The 15,397-nt window shown below is 38.4% G+C and overlaps 1 protein-coding gene across 4 annotated transcripts in view; it reads right to left on the bottom strand.

Annotated features, from left to right (window-relative positions):
• Window positions 1-1,206: 1,206 nt before the first annotated feature.
• LOC116381593 (actin-binding LIM protein 1-like) overlaps window positions 1,207-15,397 on the bottom strand; it is a 16,356-nt gene continuing 2,165 nt past the window's right edge. Inside the window, exons 2-21 of one of the 4 annotated variants that reach the window (XM_031843864.1) lie at window positions 13,622-13,765; window positions 11,772-11,955; window positions 11,546-11,655; window positions 10,836-10,962; window positions 10,599-10,692; window positions 9,920-10,007; window positions 9,736-9,794; window positions 9,487-9,543; window positions 8,740-8,817; window positions 7,748-7,918; window positions 7,021-7,050; window positions 6,737-6,866; window positions 6,498-6,587; window positions 5,222-5,269; window positions 4,787-4,851; window positions 4,524-4,569; window positions 4,387-4,394; window positions 3,995-4,069; window positions 3,487-3,567; window positions 1,207-3,082 (exon numbers count right to left, since the gene is read on the bottom strand). In XM_031843864.1, coding sequence (XP_031699724.1) covers window positions 2,969-3,082; window positions 3,487-3,567; window positions 3,995-4,069; window positions 4,387-4,394; window positions 4,524-4,569; window positions 4,787-4,851; window positions 5,222-5,269; window positions 6,498-6,587; window positions 6,737-6,866; window positions 7,021-7,050; window positions 7,748-7,918; window positions 8,740-8,817; window positions 9,487-9,543; window positions 9,736-9,794; window positions 9,920-10,007; window positions 10,599-10,692; window positions 10,836-10,962; window positions 11,546-11,655; window positions 11,772-11,955; window positions 13,622-13,765 — 1,799 coding nt within the window. In that variant the 3' untranslated portion in view covers window positions 1,207-2,968. The remainder of the gene's footprint in view (window positions 3,083-3,486; window positions 3,568-3,994; window positions 4,070-4,386; window positions 4,395-4,523; window positions 4,570-4,786; window positions 4,852-5,221; window positions 5,270-6,497; window positions 6,588-6,736; window positions 6,867-7,020; window positions 7,051-7,747; window positions 7,919-8,739; window positions 8,818-9,486; window positions 9,544-9,735; window positions 9,795-9,919; window positions 10,008-10,598; window positions 10,693-10,835; window positions 10,963-11,545; window positions 11,656-11,771; window positions 11,956-13,621; window positions 13,766-15,397) is intronic. The other 3 variants (XM_031843866.1, XM_031843865.1, XM_031843867.1) reach the window with 3 other exon arrangements.

The following is a 15,397-nucleotide window of genomic DNA, read 5'->3' as shown; positions in this document are numbered from 1 at the left end:
GGGGGGGGGGGTTGTGGTGTGCTTATCCATAAAAGCAGGACAATAAAGCAACAAAACAAGTAAAAGAAGTGTAACTATTTGTCCAAACATTTCTAATTCTTTCCTTTTGTCTAACATTAAACAATTGGTAAACAGTCAAAACTGTGTTACCTCAGATGAAGATGTCACACGGTAATTATTGAGGTTTTACTTGGTAAAGATTATATTTAATCTAAACAAGATAACCCCTTGGTTATTTGAACTTTCATGTGTGCATGCAAAAGTCTAAAGCCATCTAATGCAGTACTACACAGAAGCGTTTCTTTATGACCTACTTTTAAACAAATGAGAGCAGGCAAACAAAAGCTCACTACATAAATGTCATCATAAATCTCTAATGTTGTGTATGTTTTTACACGTAACATGACACAACACTCTGTAACACTATAGTCTTGGAAATTCCAGTGAAAAATAATTGATTTATTAGATTTGATAACAGATGCAGAGCATGAATGAACACTTTATAATGTTTCCATTATCCTGTCTGTTTTATTATTGGGGCTGATATAGTAAGTTACAAAGGAAGGGACCGTGATGGAGGCTATTTTTACACTACTACTACTACTACAACTAAATGACATGTTGATAGATGCAAGTAGAGAAAAAGAATGTCTCAAATATAATGCCCAAATATATAATAAACTAAGCCTGTCAAATGTTCATTTTAAACAGGGGGAGCGATCCTGAAGTGGAGTTTTGGTTCAAGGCTCCAGAGCACCATCTGTTGGTCCTAAATATGCAATGGCTGTGTCCAAGACTGAGTGGGAGTCACGTTTGGAGATGGTAAAAGAAATAAAACCATGCTGTACAAACATGTCGGAGCAAATTCAAATATGAATGCATGAGAGATGGAGTACAGGTGAAGTTGAGTCAGGGAATTTTGCGATTCTTCCACCACGTGGCTGGTTTTATGAGTGAAAACATGAAGTGTAACTGAATGTTGTGACGTTATTAAAATGTTGACATGCTTTGCAACATACTGGAACCCTACTTGTTGCCTTATGAAAGCAGAGCGCACACTAGAAAATCGAATTTATTTCAAAAGGATAGGTGTCATATCTTATTACACCATTAAAATTGTGGAAATGTAGTCATGGAAGACTTTTGATAACACTGTAGCGGATGAGTGTGGAAACACTGATGTACTTTGGTTGTCCTTTGCTTGCATTCTTCCATAAAGTAGTTTATCTTAAGCTGGACCTTCTGTCTCTTGATTTTGACAGGTAGCCAAGAAAGTTGGATAGTAATTAGAATGGCGGCTACTTCATTGCCAAGGTGATAGTTCTAACAATGTATTCATCACTGATTCTGACTGAAATTTGCATGCTGAAGAAATGCATGCTGTACAGAGAGAGTAGACATCATGAAGGTATCTCTAGTATAGAAAACCAGATCAAGATTATCTGTCATCATGGGCAGATTCATTGAAGTCTAATTGTATTTATATATTTTTCTCAAAGCTGGATAATAAGATTCTTCTGGGAGATTCACCAAAAAAAACTGAAATTATGTGCAAAAATATGGCCTCAAAACGGACTCCTCATTGCAAACACACAACCTAATTTATTCTGTCAATAAAGAGGCATTCATTTTCTCAAATTTGATTTTATTTAGGGTGCTTGAGGTGGTGTGATGGGACAGCAGTGTCAAGGTAACTAATACAATGATTGTTATCATGTCTAAGTCAGGGGAAAACATAAAACAAAAATAAGTTAAATCATCCTAATTATTCCTTTTACAACCCAATTTCAAACATTTCATTGATTTATTGACATAAACATTTTCAAAAACGTTCTTTTCAGTTTTTGTGTTTCAACATTTGTGTAACCGGTGAGACAACAAAGTGAGAATCAAATGAATAACATAAATATAATATCATATTGAAGTAACAATGACAACACTGAGAGAGTCTTGTCACCAACATGTAATGTTGGTGACAAGTTATGTATAGTTATAACATTTTATGTAGCCAAACACTGCACCATACATCAGGTATCATGATGTATTATTCCGAAAGGTTAATAATCATCATCTACAAAGGCTTTCACTTAAGACAAAATAATTTAAACCTGCTTCTCAACAACTTTAGACATGAATGACTGACTTTAAACACGCTTACTCCTCTCAAACACTGTGCTCTGAAATCAATCGTTCTCTCATTTCCAGAAGGCAAGCAGAAAAATACTCGTGCATTTCTTCCTGTATTGAACTACATGTTGATACATTATCCTCAATATGCCTAACCGTATCCATCTTGTAGTTGCGATCTGCATATGTTTTAGGAATAAATATTTTTTGAAAGCATCAGTTCCCCCTCAAAAACCTTGTCACTGATCTTAATCCAAGGTTTTGATGATATGTGAGCATTTTGCTGATCTATCGGTGCTCTGAGTGTGAAAACATAACAGCAGCACGCCAGTTAACATCTTGGAGGTTAGGCATCGGTCAGGCAACGGAAAGATTGTCTGCATTGGTAAATATCACAAAAGTCCACATCAATTGTTGGTTTGAAACAGTCTCTGGCATTTAAAGATGAACAAATGACTTTATGCCACTCTACCTGTTGCATTTACACTGTACCGATCGGTCCTGTACTGATACACTGTATGCAGCTAATTGTCCAATATGAACGTAATCCCTGGGGAGACGGCTGATTTAGGAAAGAGAAAATAATAATGGCTTTCTATCAGTGAAGCCAAGACTATAGCGAGTTGAGTTCTCATGTTCATATCTACTTTGAGGTATTATACATTCAAACATTATTACAAAAGCTTACATAAACTAACTGGGAAACACAACACTGTGTCCAGTTTATAAGCAAAACATATCACATTTTTGTGTAAAAGGCCGAGAAATAAACAGAAGGGGCCATCGGAACTTAATATGTACTGCATATTAACAACGAGTTCAAACCTGCATTAGGCAGCATTTAGAAGAGATTTGCCCTCTTCTTCATATTATTACGTTTCCACAGTGGAAGTACGTCAAATTCTTGAAACTCCATGCCAAAGATCTCAAAGAATGAATCCGGGGAAAGGTGGCGCTGCAAAGGAAAGCAAGAAAAAACAAAGTGAACTGCGGAAAAAGCAGCACAGTTAATCTGTTTGTTGCTTCTTTTTTTCTTCTAAAATAAAACTCATACTGTAGTTTTGAAACTAAACTATGTCCTCATCTTATTTTGAAGGAAAACCTTTCAGCAGATGATGCCACTCTCAAGGAATGTATCAACATTCATGTATGTGTAGTATTTTACTAAAGGTCCAGCATTTATTAAATGGAAAATATTGAAAACACATTTTGCACTTGAACTGGTGCGCTTTTAGGCAAACTTCAGTGTCCAGTTTAGACATAAATTTTATTTAACAAATGGCAATTACAGACAAAAATAATGCAAAGTCGTCAGTTCAGCCATGTAAATTATGATGCTTTCCTCACATGTTACTGTACCTCAAGTCTTGTTCTGTCAACATCCCTGGGAAGTTTCACTCGTCCTCTACTACTAACTGCGAGCAGTTCATATGGGTAGACCTTAATTAAAAAAAGATTGGTTAAGAAGGCTTTATAAGTGGATTATCGCACATGCTACGCCTAAACACAATCTTTTGTACACTTACGTATGAGATAGAGTTTGAATATCATGTACCATGCAAATATGCATTTTGTATAACCGCTGTACAGTTGTCATGCATAGCAGTACTCTATAGTACCAGCGCTTCAGCCTTCAGGGAAAAATACAAGATTCTGCTTCTTTAGCCTTTATAAAAAGACTCGGTGTATTTTCACATGGGCTTTTTTTTAAAGAAAGGACGATAATGAAGGAAACCGGTAATTTTTTTCTTGTATTATTCTTATTCTGGCATGCAATCTTCTAAAGGTGCCTATAGGTGAAGAACATTACAAGTCTTTGCAGTGAAAACTCTCCTCTAGTACACATGGATATACAAACAATACTTGCTTTTGATTCCAACAAATTAGGCATAGACACTCCTCTGTCCATTCGTGCTAATGGATGTTGACCGTCGTAGATGAGCTACAGAATGAAGCAAAAAACGTGCAATGGGAAAATGCCATGGCGACATCAATCACTTCAAAGCTAAAAGCCAAATTACTGCAAGAAAGTATATTTTTAAAATGTGTGGTTAGAGAGCCAGTTATGCAAACAGTGCATCACATATATCAATGAAGAGATCTGCAAGCTGTGACTACAATTGAGTTGAATACATACTTCATAAAACATGCTCATGCAGACAGTGAGGGGAGGCCAGTCCTTTGGAAATGCAGTAAACCAAACAGGGAAAGGAAGTACGACCGGGGGATTCAAGATCACTTAAAGCTCTTCTCACATACCTTAAAGTCTGAAAGGCAGGGGGAAAGGTAAAGAACAAGCAACACCAATTAGCTTCTAAAGAATTATCCACTGAGTTGATTTTATAGGGAATCAACAATATCCATGTAGGATGATAAAGATATCTACATGTACTAACCTCTGAACCTGTCGCTGCTGTAATGGGAGAAATCAGCTGACGGTGGCTTAATGAGAAGACGAGGGAAAACAGGAAACATTAAGTGCTGATTGAACAAACCAGAGTTACAAACACAAAGAAACAAAAAGCATGCAACTCTTTTGTAGTTAGCTGTTATCTAATTGGACTTCACAATAATGTATATTTGAACTGAAATGAGCCTATATATCAGTTAATAGCCTTGCACCATAATGCTAAAGGCAGCATTGTGATGTTGCTCTTACCGGATTGAGGCCTTTGCGACCATATCCAGGCAAAGAGGATGTTTGGGTTGTGATGGAATTTGGATCTATGTGAAAGTGAAACAGCAAACAGATTAGCTCCCCATGAAGCGATTTACAGTCAGACGCGGCTCTTTGCCCAAATTAGATCGGACTTACTGAGCAGAATATACCTCGCCAGCTTCTTTTCTTAGCCCTTTGCTAAGTGTTCTGAAAAACCGACATCTCAGGACTGCTCTACGTTTATATTTACCACAGACTGGCATAAGTAAGTAGAGTTCAGTGTGGATCAATGTTGTACAAATGTACAAGAATACAAACACATGCTTCAGAACAACTCAACTGAGATGACAATCAGTAGAATATTGAACTGCTTCAAGCAGCATTACAATGAACTTTTGAAAAGGTTGCTTGACAGATGAAAAGGTCATAGCGTACCTTGCCGTTTATAAATTGGGGGCCTCCTGTACATGTTGAAGGCTTCGTCTGCAGATAGAAAAGAATGCTGCGTCAGCAGATCATTTATTCTAACACACAGCAGAACGAAAATCATATATTGTAACAAACCTCTGCAGCATCTCCTTTTTCCCTTTCACTGTTTTGAACTCATGCATTGCATTCAAATTGTATTTATGTTCTTTTTGGTTCAGAGGACATTTTCCCTGAAAAAGACTGGGACCACTACCAGTATAATAGAGCACCTGTACTTATCATTTATGTACTTACTCAGAACAGCACAAAGAGCAGTAAAGGTTCATCACATGTATAATAATTGTAGTTAACTTTACATCAATTATCCAAAAAACAAAAGCGTAGTAAACGTTTTCTTAAGTACAGTTTAATTTGATGTTTCAGCAATTATCGTCAAGATAATTTTAAGGATCTCAAATCAATTAAATATAAATAACAATTATAAATGGCTCACTGCTCACACAATACACAAAAGACTGTGTAGGCTGTTAGTGGGTTGTGAGTGATTTTCAGTTCCCACCCAGAACAAATGCCAGAGCTTACTGGTTAGAGCTTGTCATATCTCATCAGCACACACACACACACACACACACACACACACACACTCATGATAAAAAGGCTTTAGAAAATCACAGCACTTCTATAAATAGGCACGGTAGAGGAATATGTGAGTGAAGTTGAGAACAGGCACAGAAATATTTACTTATTTAATCAATCAAACCTGTTTTATAAATACCTACTTTGATCTAGATTCATATAAAGGATTCTTTTTTTCAGAGTAAGAATTAAGTGAGCGATGGGTGAGGCGGCAGAACAAGAGAAAGGAAAAAGTAGGATTAAGTCAAATATGCAAAATGGGAAAGGAAAGGAGAAGATCAATGGATTATCTGAAGGGTGCAGCTAGCTGCTACAGTGTGTGTTTTTCCAGCTGTGCTGTTTTCTACAGTACGATATGATATGAAAAGAGTCTGAGTGGCTGACAGTCTCTGAACTTTGACCACTCGATGGCTCAGTGTTTCTAACACATCTCTGCCATCCATCATATGAATGATCAACTCTGACCCTTAAACCAGATTGTTTTCAGTATTTGGTTGTTGTAGAAATTCTTAATTCACCATTGCACTCAGCGCAGTCCATAGTAGTTCAGAATATAAAATGGTGCGCTCGCTAACAAATATAAGTGCTCGATAGGTAAGGCAATAGCAGGAGGGGAGGAGGGATGCAGAAGAGCACGGGTTCTTACCTTTGGTATGAGGGAGTAAGTGGTGACATAAAGGGGAAGCGGGGCAGGTATCATTGTTGCCAGACAATAAAGAGGGAGAAAGCATCAATCCTGTTTGTTATTCCACGAAAGAAGTGGAGTGAGGAGTTGTGGAGGTGTAGGAGATAAGGGAAGGTGGTAAAAAAGAGAAAAAGTGAGCAGAGGGAGGTTAATATTGATAAGAAGAATACGATCTTTTTACTTTTGTCCGCTCCTCTCACCTGGCCGGTGGAAGTGTTGCGGTGATCTGGACAGAGTTGGCGTGTAGCTGTGACGATTGTTTATTGTATGAACTCCAAAAGATCCGTGGCGTGTAGATTTTGGTATGTACTTTCCGACTTCAAAACTCTCCTTGAAAGAAGGTAGACACAAAACCAGTGTTGAATGCACAACAAATATTAAAATGAATTTGCGTCAATGAGTGTTGACACGTATGATTTTAATAGGGGTCTGGCATATACTGCATGTAGTAAGTCTAAGTAAAGTTAATAAAACAAATATTTACCTCTGTGGTTTCAGATACATTTCCTGGTGACTGAATCAAAACAGAAGAAGAAAAATAAATGTATGAACCAGAAAAAACAAAACATACATTGTAGACACTTCGGGTGAAAACCTTGTATCTCCAAATTTGTCTGATATGAAAAAGAAAAACAACCTTATCATAACCACGATGGTAAAATGATTTGTAAGAGAAAGACGTGTGCAATAGTCTCAACTCTGTAATCCTTCAGATGAATTTGAAATCATAGAGTTACGAGGTTTTACATGAAGACAGATATGAAAAATAGGAAACAAACTGATTTTATTATAAAGGTACTTTTAGCCAATTATGCTTAGCAGAGATCATGAATGAATGCTCAATGACGCAGTAGAGAGCAACCACTTTTGTTTCTTTATCAACTGACTCTATATGAAGTATGCCAACATTCTCTGATTGTATTTTAAGTTTCTCTGTGTCAACCCACTTCTTAAAGATGAAAGTATCATGTATACCTGCCAAGGATCTTGACTTGAATTTTAATTTTTTATAATTTATTGAAGTTTTATTTGACGTGTAGAAGTGCTTTTGGTCCAAAACACACACACACACATCTGACCATTTGTTTTTTTGTGCAAAGAACAGTCAACATATCAGCAGAACAAAGCAAGACCTCACATGGTTTGACTCACAAATCAAACCAAGAAAAAACAGTGAAAGAATGATACTGATGATGATTGAACAAAGTTACCTCTGGAGGGCTTTGCCTGTCCTGTCTGATGCCTTTGTTGTCCAAAGTAGAGGAGTTGTTGTTCACAGACTTATAAGATATCATATCAGGATGCTCTATGTCATATATAGCCTTGACTCTGGGAATGGCTGCTAAGTCTCGGTAATCAATGATCTCATTATCTACTTTTGCCTGGGAGCAGGACAGGGAGGAGAAGGGAGGAGGCACACAGAGGGTGAAGGACACAAGGAGCAGACAGCAGGGGTTAAGTCAGGTGAACGTCAAAGGTTACATAATACATGATTTCAGGGAGGACTTAAACTTTAATCCCACAACCCCACTGTGAGTGGACAGAAGACTAGAAAAGTCCATCTACCGTTCACCACAATGGTCTGACTTTGGCACAAAAGGTGGACAGGTTAACATTATAATCTGTGGCCTGCATTTGTTTCACTATGTAAATGATTTCTCAGGCTTTCAAGTATAAAAAAGTAAATCGTGTTTGATTCATATTTTGAGGTGTTTTGATGGGGGTAAAGTTTATTCCTCACAATAATCAGACTGGATGGAGGAAACAAAAGGACACCGAAAGCACCGGGTTTGCTTTTATAATCAAATTTCAATCTGAATTGCCAATGAATTCAAATTGACCCAGCAAATAAATCTAAATACTGTACAAGTTCAATATGCGGCTGATTTGAGACAACCACAATTGAAATCCTGTCTTTCTCTCACAAGATAAAAAAGACTAGATCCGATCAGCCAAGGTAAGGTTTGAAAAGTTATTTTTCAAAATGTTTTCTTTTATTTTTAAATTCTTTAATGTTTTTCCACGATTGGCTATTCTCTAAAATGTTTGTCATTGTTTACAAAAAGCATGATCTTGCACGAGAGACACTTTGTCCGTACGATTCCCCTGTATGTACAAATAAAGGATAAATTAGATGTAAATCAAGCCACGGTGAATTGTGCACCATGGAAGGTGTTAAGCAGATGTTGTCACCAGAACTTACACAGATGGTCCGACCTGGACTCCCTGGGGTGCACGAGCCCGGCCTGGAGCAGGAGCTTTCAGATGAGGATCTAGTGGGCTAAAAGGGGTAAAAAAAAACATCTATTAGTTTGACTCATATAGCTGAGAAACGTACTGCTTCAGCTCAGGTGTTGGTTGACAGCTTCCATTGTTTTCTCTCAATGCATAGTCACATACACACAACTTGGTCCCTGTCACACATGTGGGTAAAAGCAAGCACTAAGAATCATAATGCAGCAGTTTGGGCCTGGCCTCATGCAGTTTATGAGCATTGTTCCATATTGTAATCAGCTAAAAAGGAACAAAAGCACCTTTATTTGTACCTAATAATGATATGAGCCAGACTTTTGTTTTGCATGGTACAAACATCATACATTGGTGGCTGTTACTGTAAATTGAGCAGGTACAAGCAGATGACATGCATGCATCACTGTGAAACTTCACAATATGCTATACGGCTAACTTGTGTGTATCCATGAAATTTAATAATTACTGCTCTACAAATTAAAAGCTCGTCTTAACGATTCTTTAAAACAAGAATTAAAGTTATAGAAAGGAACTCTCATTCTATGTATCAAAAGGGTCTTCGTTCTGCTTCCTTGAATTAGCACATGAGCTCTTATTGGCCAGCCTGGTGAGCGAAGCGAGTGCAGTTAATCTCAAAAACGTGAGATTACAGCCTGCTCACTCTAGAAAAAACCATCAGTGCAAACGGCACAATATTAACCTTTAGTTTCTGTCGGGGGAAAAAGAAATCAAGACAAGGTGTTTTTGGTCTGCTGACCTGGGAGGGAAGAGAATGTGTAAATACAGCGACACCGTACTCACACTCGCATCCTCCTTGTAATTACAGCCCAATATTAACTAGTTATTTTGAGACGTTATATAGATGATATTGTGACATGACATGCCTTGACAGAAATCTGTGTTTGCATATTTCTTTCTGACACACATTGAATTATTCAGGAGGACTTACCATGAAACTGTCCTCAGTTCTGCTGCTGTCTCTGCAGTCTGGGTGCCAAACTGTTGATCCTGCCAAGGCAGCGAGATTATGGCAAATAAAACAAAATTACAGCAGGTCGAAGCAAGTATTTCATTTCCATTTTAAAACACATTTTCAATGTATGTATTCATCCAAGCCTGAGTCTCAAACTGACCTTGCACATACATGTCTTCACCCTCCGTAAACATTTTGTCACATCGGCTGCATCTTGCACAGCTGGGGTGGTAATGTTTCTCCCCCGCCTGCAGCAGATGATGAGAAAGGCAAAAGTGTCAGAGTTAGGCTTTATTACCAAGAAAAAAACTAAGATAGGGGGATTCCAACCTTTTTGGATGTGGGAACATGCTTCAAAAGATCGCATCAAATCAGGGTTTAAGACATAGAAATAATCTGTTAATAATTTCAATAATAATCTCTGTCTGCGATGGGTTTTCCACATTTTTCTCCCACATTGAAAACTCCAGAATCTATGAATATGCAATTATGGGTGACACAAGATGTCTCCTACTTCACTGATATAGTCCATTCTTAGTGCACTGAAATGTTCACATAATTACACTTAAAATGGCAGAGTTAAGGTGAACACAGAGACACTTCCCCTGTTCAGCGGATGAATGTGAAAACAATCTCTGCACAAAAAAAATAGGGTAATTGTTTAATTAGAAATTATAAATGTGTTAGAAACACCAACCGTCAAGTCATATTGATATATTTTTTTGGGAAAACAAAGAACATTTAAGAAAAGCTAAGTCACAAAATGCCTTTCAATTGCAAGTCATGCAAATAAAAATGCAATCAAATCTTACTCTTAACTCAAAGTAAAGATTTCTCACCTCCAGGACTTTTCCAGTTATAAACTTCTGACATGCTTCACATTGTACCCCAAATTGAATCTGGTAGTCCCTCTCACAATATGGAACGCCATCCCTGAAAGATAAGACGTTTCATTTACACATTTCTGTGTATTAGTTGTGTAAGTTGCCAACATCATTTCTAAATCGAACCTTTCTTAATAGAAGAGAAGGTAGAGAAGGTAGAGAAAGAATCATGGGCAGCATATTTGTATTTACTTGCTGATATATTCTCCGCTCAGCACTCTCCTGCAGGCTTTACACTTGAAGCAGCCGAGGTGCCACTGGCGACCCAGCGCTAACAGAGCCTGGCCGTTCTTGATGTCTCTACCGCAGCCAGAGCAGTCTGAGAACACACACACACACACACACACACACACACACACACACACACATATTCATTAAGAGATAACATTCAACATCCAAATGAACCAACACTAAATGTGTTTGGCCAAGTCGATCCAGTGATACCCAAGTTCAGGTACCTATATTCTTCTTAATTACTTCAGGATGTAAATGTTTAAACTGAACTATTTGAGTTGCTCTTTGATGTCGATTCTTTTTTTAAATAAGCACCTTTCTGTACAGTCCTAAAGACAGATCCTCTTAATCCAGAGACTTTATGAGTCTGAATCCTCTATTGATCCCTGTGCTATCTATAGTTGTCAGTTGAATAAGGTCAAGTTAAGATGGAGAGTTTAGGTCTGCTGGATCTCTTAGTCCATAGTGAGTCATTGACCTGGATCCCAAGAGGATGACAGGATGTTTAAGGCAATATCAGCTTGGCCAATGTCCACTGCATAATCCACTGTCTGATTATGTCTGCATGGGATCAAAGTCTTGGTCTATTCTGAAGCTCCATTAACAGATAGTTTTGATCTGAACACTGGATTAAATGTCCAAAGCAAATCATACAAGAGTGCACTTACTGCTGGAACAGCTGATGTCGTTAGGAGTCGGAGACAGAGGTCGGATGCAGCGCTGACAGAGGCAGTCCTTTCCACTGAAGGTGACACAATCCCCAGCAGGAAAAGGGTGTCTGAGGAACAGAGAAAGAGAGAAACGTATACCACACAATTCCTTGAACAACAAAAAAAATTTGCATTTTGCCTCAGAATTCCCAAAACGTTACAAATACTTTTTTTTCACATTTACTTGCAAACAGTGCAAACAAAGCAAGCTGGGTGGTAGGTCTTCCCCAAGACTGTGACCACCGCTCCCTCCACAAATTCCCCACAGCTGTTGCAGAGCGTGCCGTGAAGCCTCTGGAAGTCCAGCGGGCAGAGGTAGTCGCCATTCTTCATGAAGAAGCCACTCTGAGCCAGGTCACAGCCGCACACTGCACACACACACACACACACACACACACACACACACACACACACACACAGAGGTACAGGGAGAGACAGATGACAACAGAAAACATTAAAGCTGCAGTAATCTACTGTTTCATTATCTTTAATGTGCCACTCACAACCTAGTTTTCGCTCATCAACAGCTCTGACAGACAATACATTTCTGTGTTCTTTTATTCTCTTTCAAAGAGCTTTGGGGCAAAGAATTTGTAACTTCCTACATGATACATCTGTTTTGTATAAATTTAATGATTTATGTCTTTTGTATCATGTATATGTACTTTTGGGTCAGTAACTATGAATTTACTGTTGTAATTATCACATTTTTTCAGGCTTTTGTCATAGTAGTAAGTTAACAACAACTACGTAATCCACCAAAGAGATGAGATATAAGCTATTTGCGCTGTCTGACCTCATGATTCTGCCAGGGTTTCTGAAGTGTTTATGTGTTTGACAGGTTACTGGAGGAGGAGGCAGTGTTTTCTCCCCGCTTGTTCAGAGTCATTTGATACCACACAGCCCACCCAACACTGTCTCTCTGAACCTGCCACGACGTAATGCACGGGACAAATGGCAGCGATGCCAAGGATAGATTTGTGCTGCGACTCACTCACAGCGTACGTGGGTTTTATTTCTTAACACTAATTTACTCTGAAATGACAATTAACTTTAATGATGAATCTTTACCTATATTCTGATGTTCATAAATGCATGAAACTGATTTTTACTCAATTAAACTGACACATAATTGTTTTCACTGTGACAATAGCTTAATTTGCCTTTTTTCTGTACCATAAAGTTGAATTAACTTTGACAACACTTTTATGGATCACCAAAAAAGGCTTATTTTAAATCACATTTTGAAACATTTTGAGTCAAATCCTGATTGAGTGAAGCCCACAGAGCCTTTCGATCCCCAGGTCTTCCCGCTGAAGGCCACTGTGCACTGAAAGTCTCTTTATTTCCTCTGCGCTGTAAACACTCTCACAATGCGATGAAAGGCCAACAACACAAGAAGCTTGCCGGTTTCGATTAGTGGGGACAATAGCCTGCTGAGGAAATATGTTTTCAACGAAACAAAGTAACTCTGGTGACTGACTGTCTGACAACCCAGGAGATTCACACAACAGCCCATTGTCGATGCAGAATATTTTGTAATAAATTTAATCTGATGGCACCAGCCGGCTGACTGAATGACCAGCAAATTCCTCTCAATTTAAAACTAGCATTCTCTGAAAAAAAGGTGTTTTAATGCAACCTAAAGGGGGAAATGTAAAGTCCCCACCACAGTTCTCCAGTCCTGATGAACAGTGCTAGTAGGCAGATGCATTATTAGGCATCTGATGGTCTTCATGTTACAGAGTAGCCTACGAAACACTTCTACTAGGCACCACTACGAATACATAGTAGACGGGATGTAGCCTATATCAATAAGTGATTTGGAGCAAAAGTCAGGAATTCAGTCATAACATGCCTTCAAGGCAGCCACGAATTCATCTCCACTGCACATGAGGAAATAAATTCATTGGATTGCTCTCAAGCTTCCAAAGTATCCAAATTTAGATACCATTGACCAAATCTGTCTCAATCTGACTGACGTGTGATTGCAGGATATAGTCCCAAAGTGCATATATTGATGGTACTACTCACCCTTGCAGGTAAAGCACTTTATGTGGAAGTGGCTGCTCTGTACGCACAGCACCTGTCCTTTGCATGGCTCCCCACATCTTAAGCACTCGATGACTTGCTTCCCCTCTGGAGAACACGGCTGGCTGCCATCCTGAGAATATAGCACTGCGGGAGAGAGAGGAAATAATGAATCAGTTAAGTCTTCACAAATTAATTATCGTTGTTTGCCTATCGGCACGTCATATGAAATGTCATTTTACAGGACCTGTAAAAGCCAAGTGTTGGACTTTACTATCTTTTTGCCTCCTCCTTTTAAGAAGAAACTGCCACTCTCTGTTTATTAGGCTTTATAATGAAGCAACAGTCATGAAACCGCATGTAATTGTTTGGAAGTACCTCTACACTCTACAGAAAGTACTGTCGCCTATGTATCTGCTAGTTTTAATGTGTTATCATGCAAAGAAAAGTTAAAATGTCCTGAACGATTTTGCAAAGCTGTCTGTTACAAAAAAATGAAGAAAAACACAAGAGTCAGCAGAAGGAAGTACTTGGATCTTTTATTTAAGTATTAATACCACAGTGTAGAAATACTTTGTTACAAGTAAAAGTCCTGAATTAAAACTCTTACCTATAAATTAGTCATTGAAATATACTTGAATACCTAAAGTAAAAGTACTCATTAGGGGGATTAAAAATCATGTCATATTAAATTACTGGATTATATTTATTGATGCATTAATGTGTAATTTAATTAATAATATGAATCTACAAAGTAACTAACTAATGTCAAATAAATGTAATGCAGTAAAAGTACAATATACCACCTCTTAGATGTAGTGGATTAGAAAGCATCAAACAACGGAAATACTCAAGTAAAGTATAATTACCTCAAAATTGTACTTAAGTACAGAAGTTGAGTAAATGTACTTTGTTCATTCGTTCATTCATCACTGGTCTACCACCATGCTAGCCGCTCCTTAGCTAATTCTAAATGCAAACAGCAAGAATGCTGGCATGCGCACAATGACATCTATGTTTACAGCGCTAAACATGGCAAACATTACTTCACACGCCAAACGTAGTGAAGTTTGTTAGCGTGCTTACATGTGTTGATTAGGAATAAACACAAAGTACAGCCTGCTAATGGGAATGTCATTAACTTTTGAAGTGGTTGATCACAAATTAGGCGACACATTCTCCAATACTTCCAAACTGTTCATCCTTTCCTGTCTGAGTAGTTCATTACAGTACGATACAAAAGTCCTTCCTGTCAGTGCTCACATAACTGAACGTAATAAACAGACAAGCTTTTCTTCGGCACGGAAACATATACACACGCACACACAGTCACAGTAATCTGCCTCACGAAGACAGACAGGGCCTCACGAAGAAGCCATTATTTCTCACGTTAGATCTCGCACCGACATCGAACAGGGTATCCTCGACTCTAAAACCTATAGTCTCGTACTGTAGCAAGAACCTCATTCCTTCTGCTTTTGTCTCTTTCATGTCCGTATGGCAGCAGAAGCAGTGGAAGTCTGCACAATCTAATCATGGTCCACTTGAGAGGTCTTGAATGTGATTAGCAGAGGAGAGAGGGGAAAGAATGTGGCACGTGGAGAGCGGCCCTGTAGACACCCAGCACACAAATAGATAAACACGTGAACTTCATCTTTTCTTTTTTTCATGTACACTTTTGCCAAAGAAAACCAGATAAGAGCCACACTGTCTATATATGACTAACATGGATGAGTTGTGTCTAAACAGACAGATTTCCTCACACTTACTGCTGGAAGG

Source organism: Anarrhichthys ocellatus, unplaced genomic scaffold (assembly GCF_004355925.1).
Source record: "Anarrhichthys ocellatus isolate YVR2014 unplaced genomic scaffold, GSC_Weel_1.0 scaffold4, whole genome shotgun sequence".
NCBI lineage: Eukaryota > Metazoa > Chordata > Actinopteri > Perciformes > Anarhichadidae > Anarrhichthys > Anarrhichthys ocellatus.
This window is presented reverse-complemented; position numbering and strand designations above follow the sequence as displayed.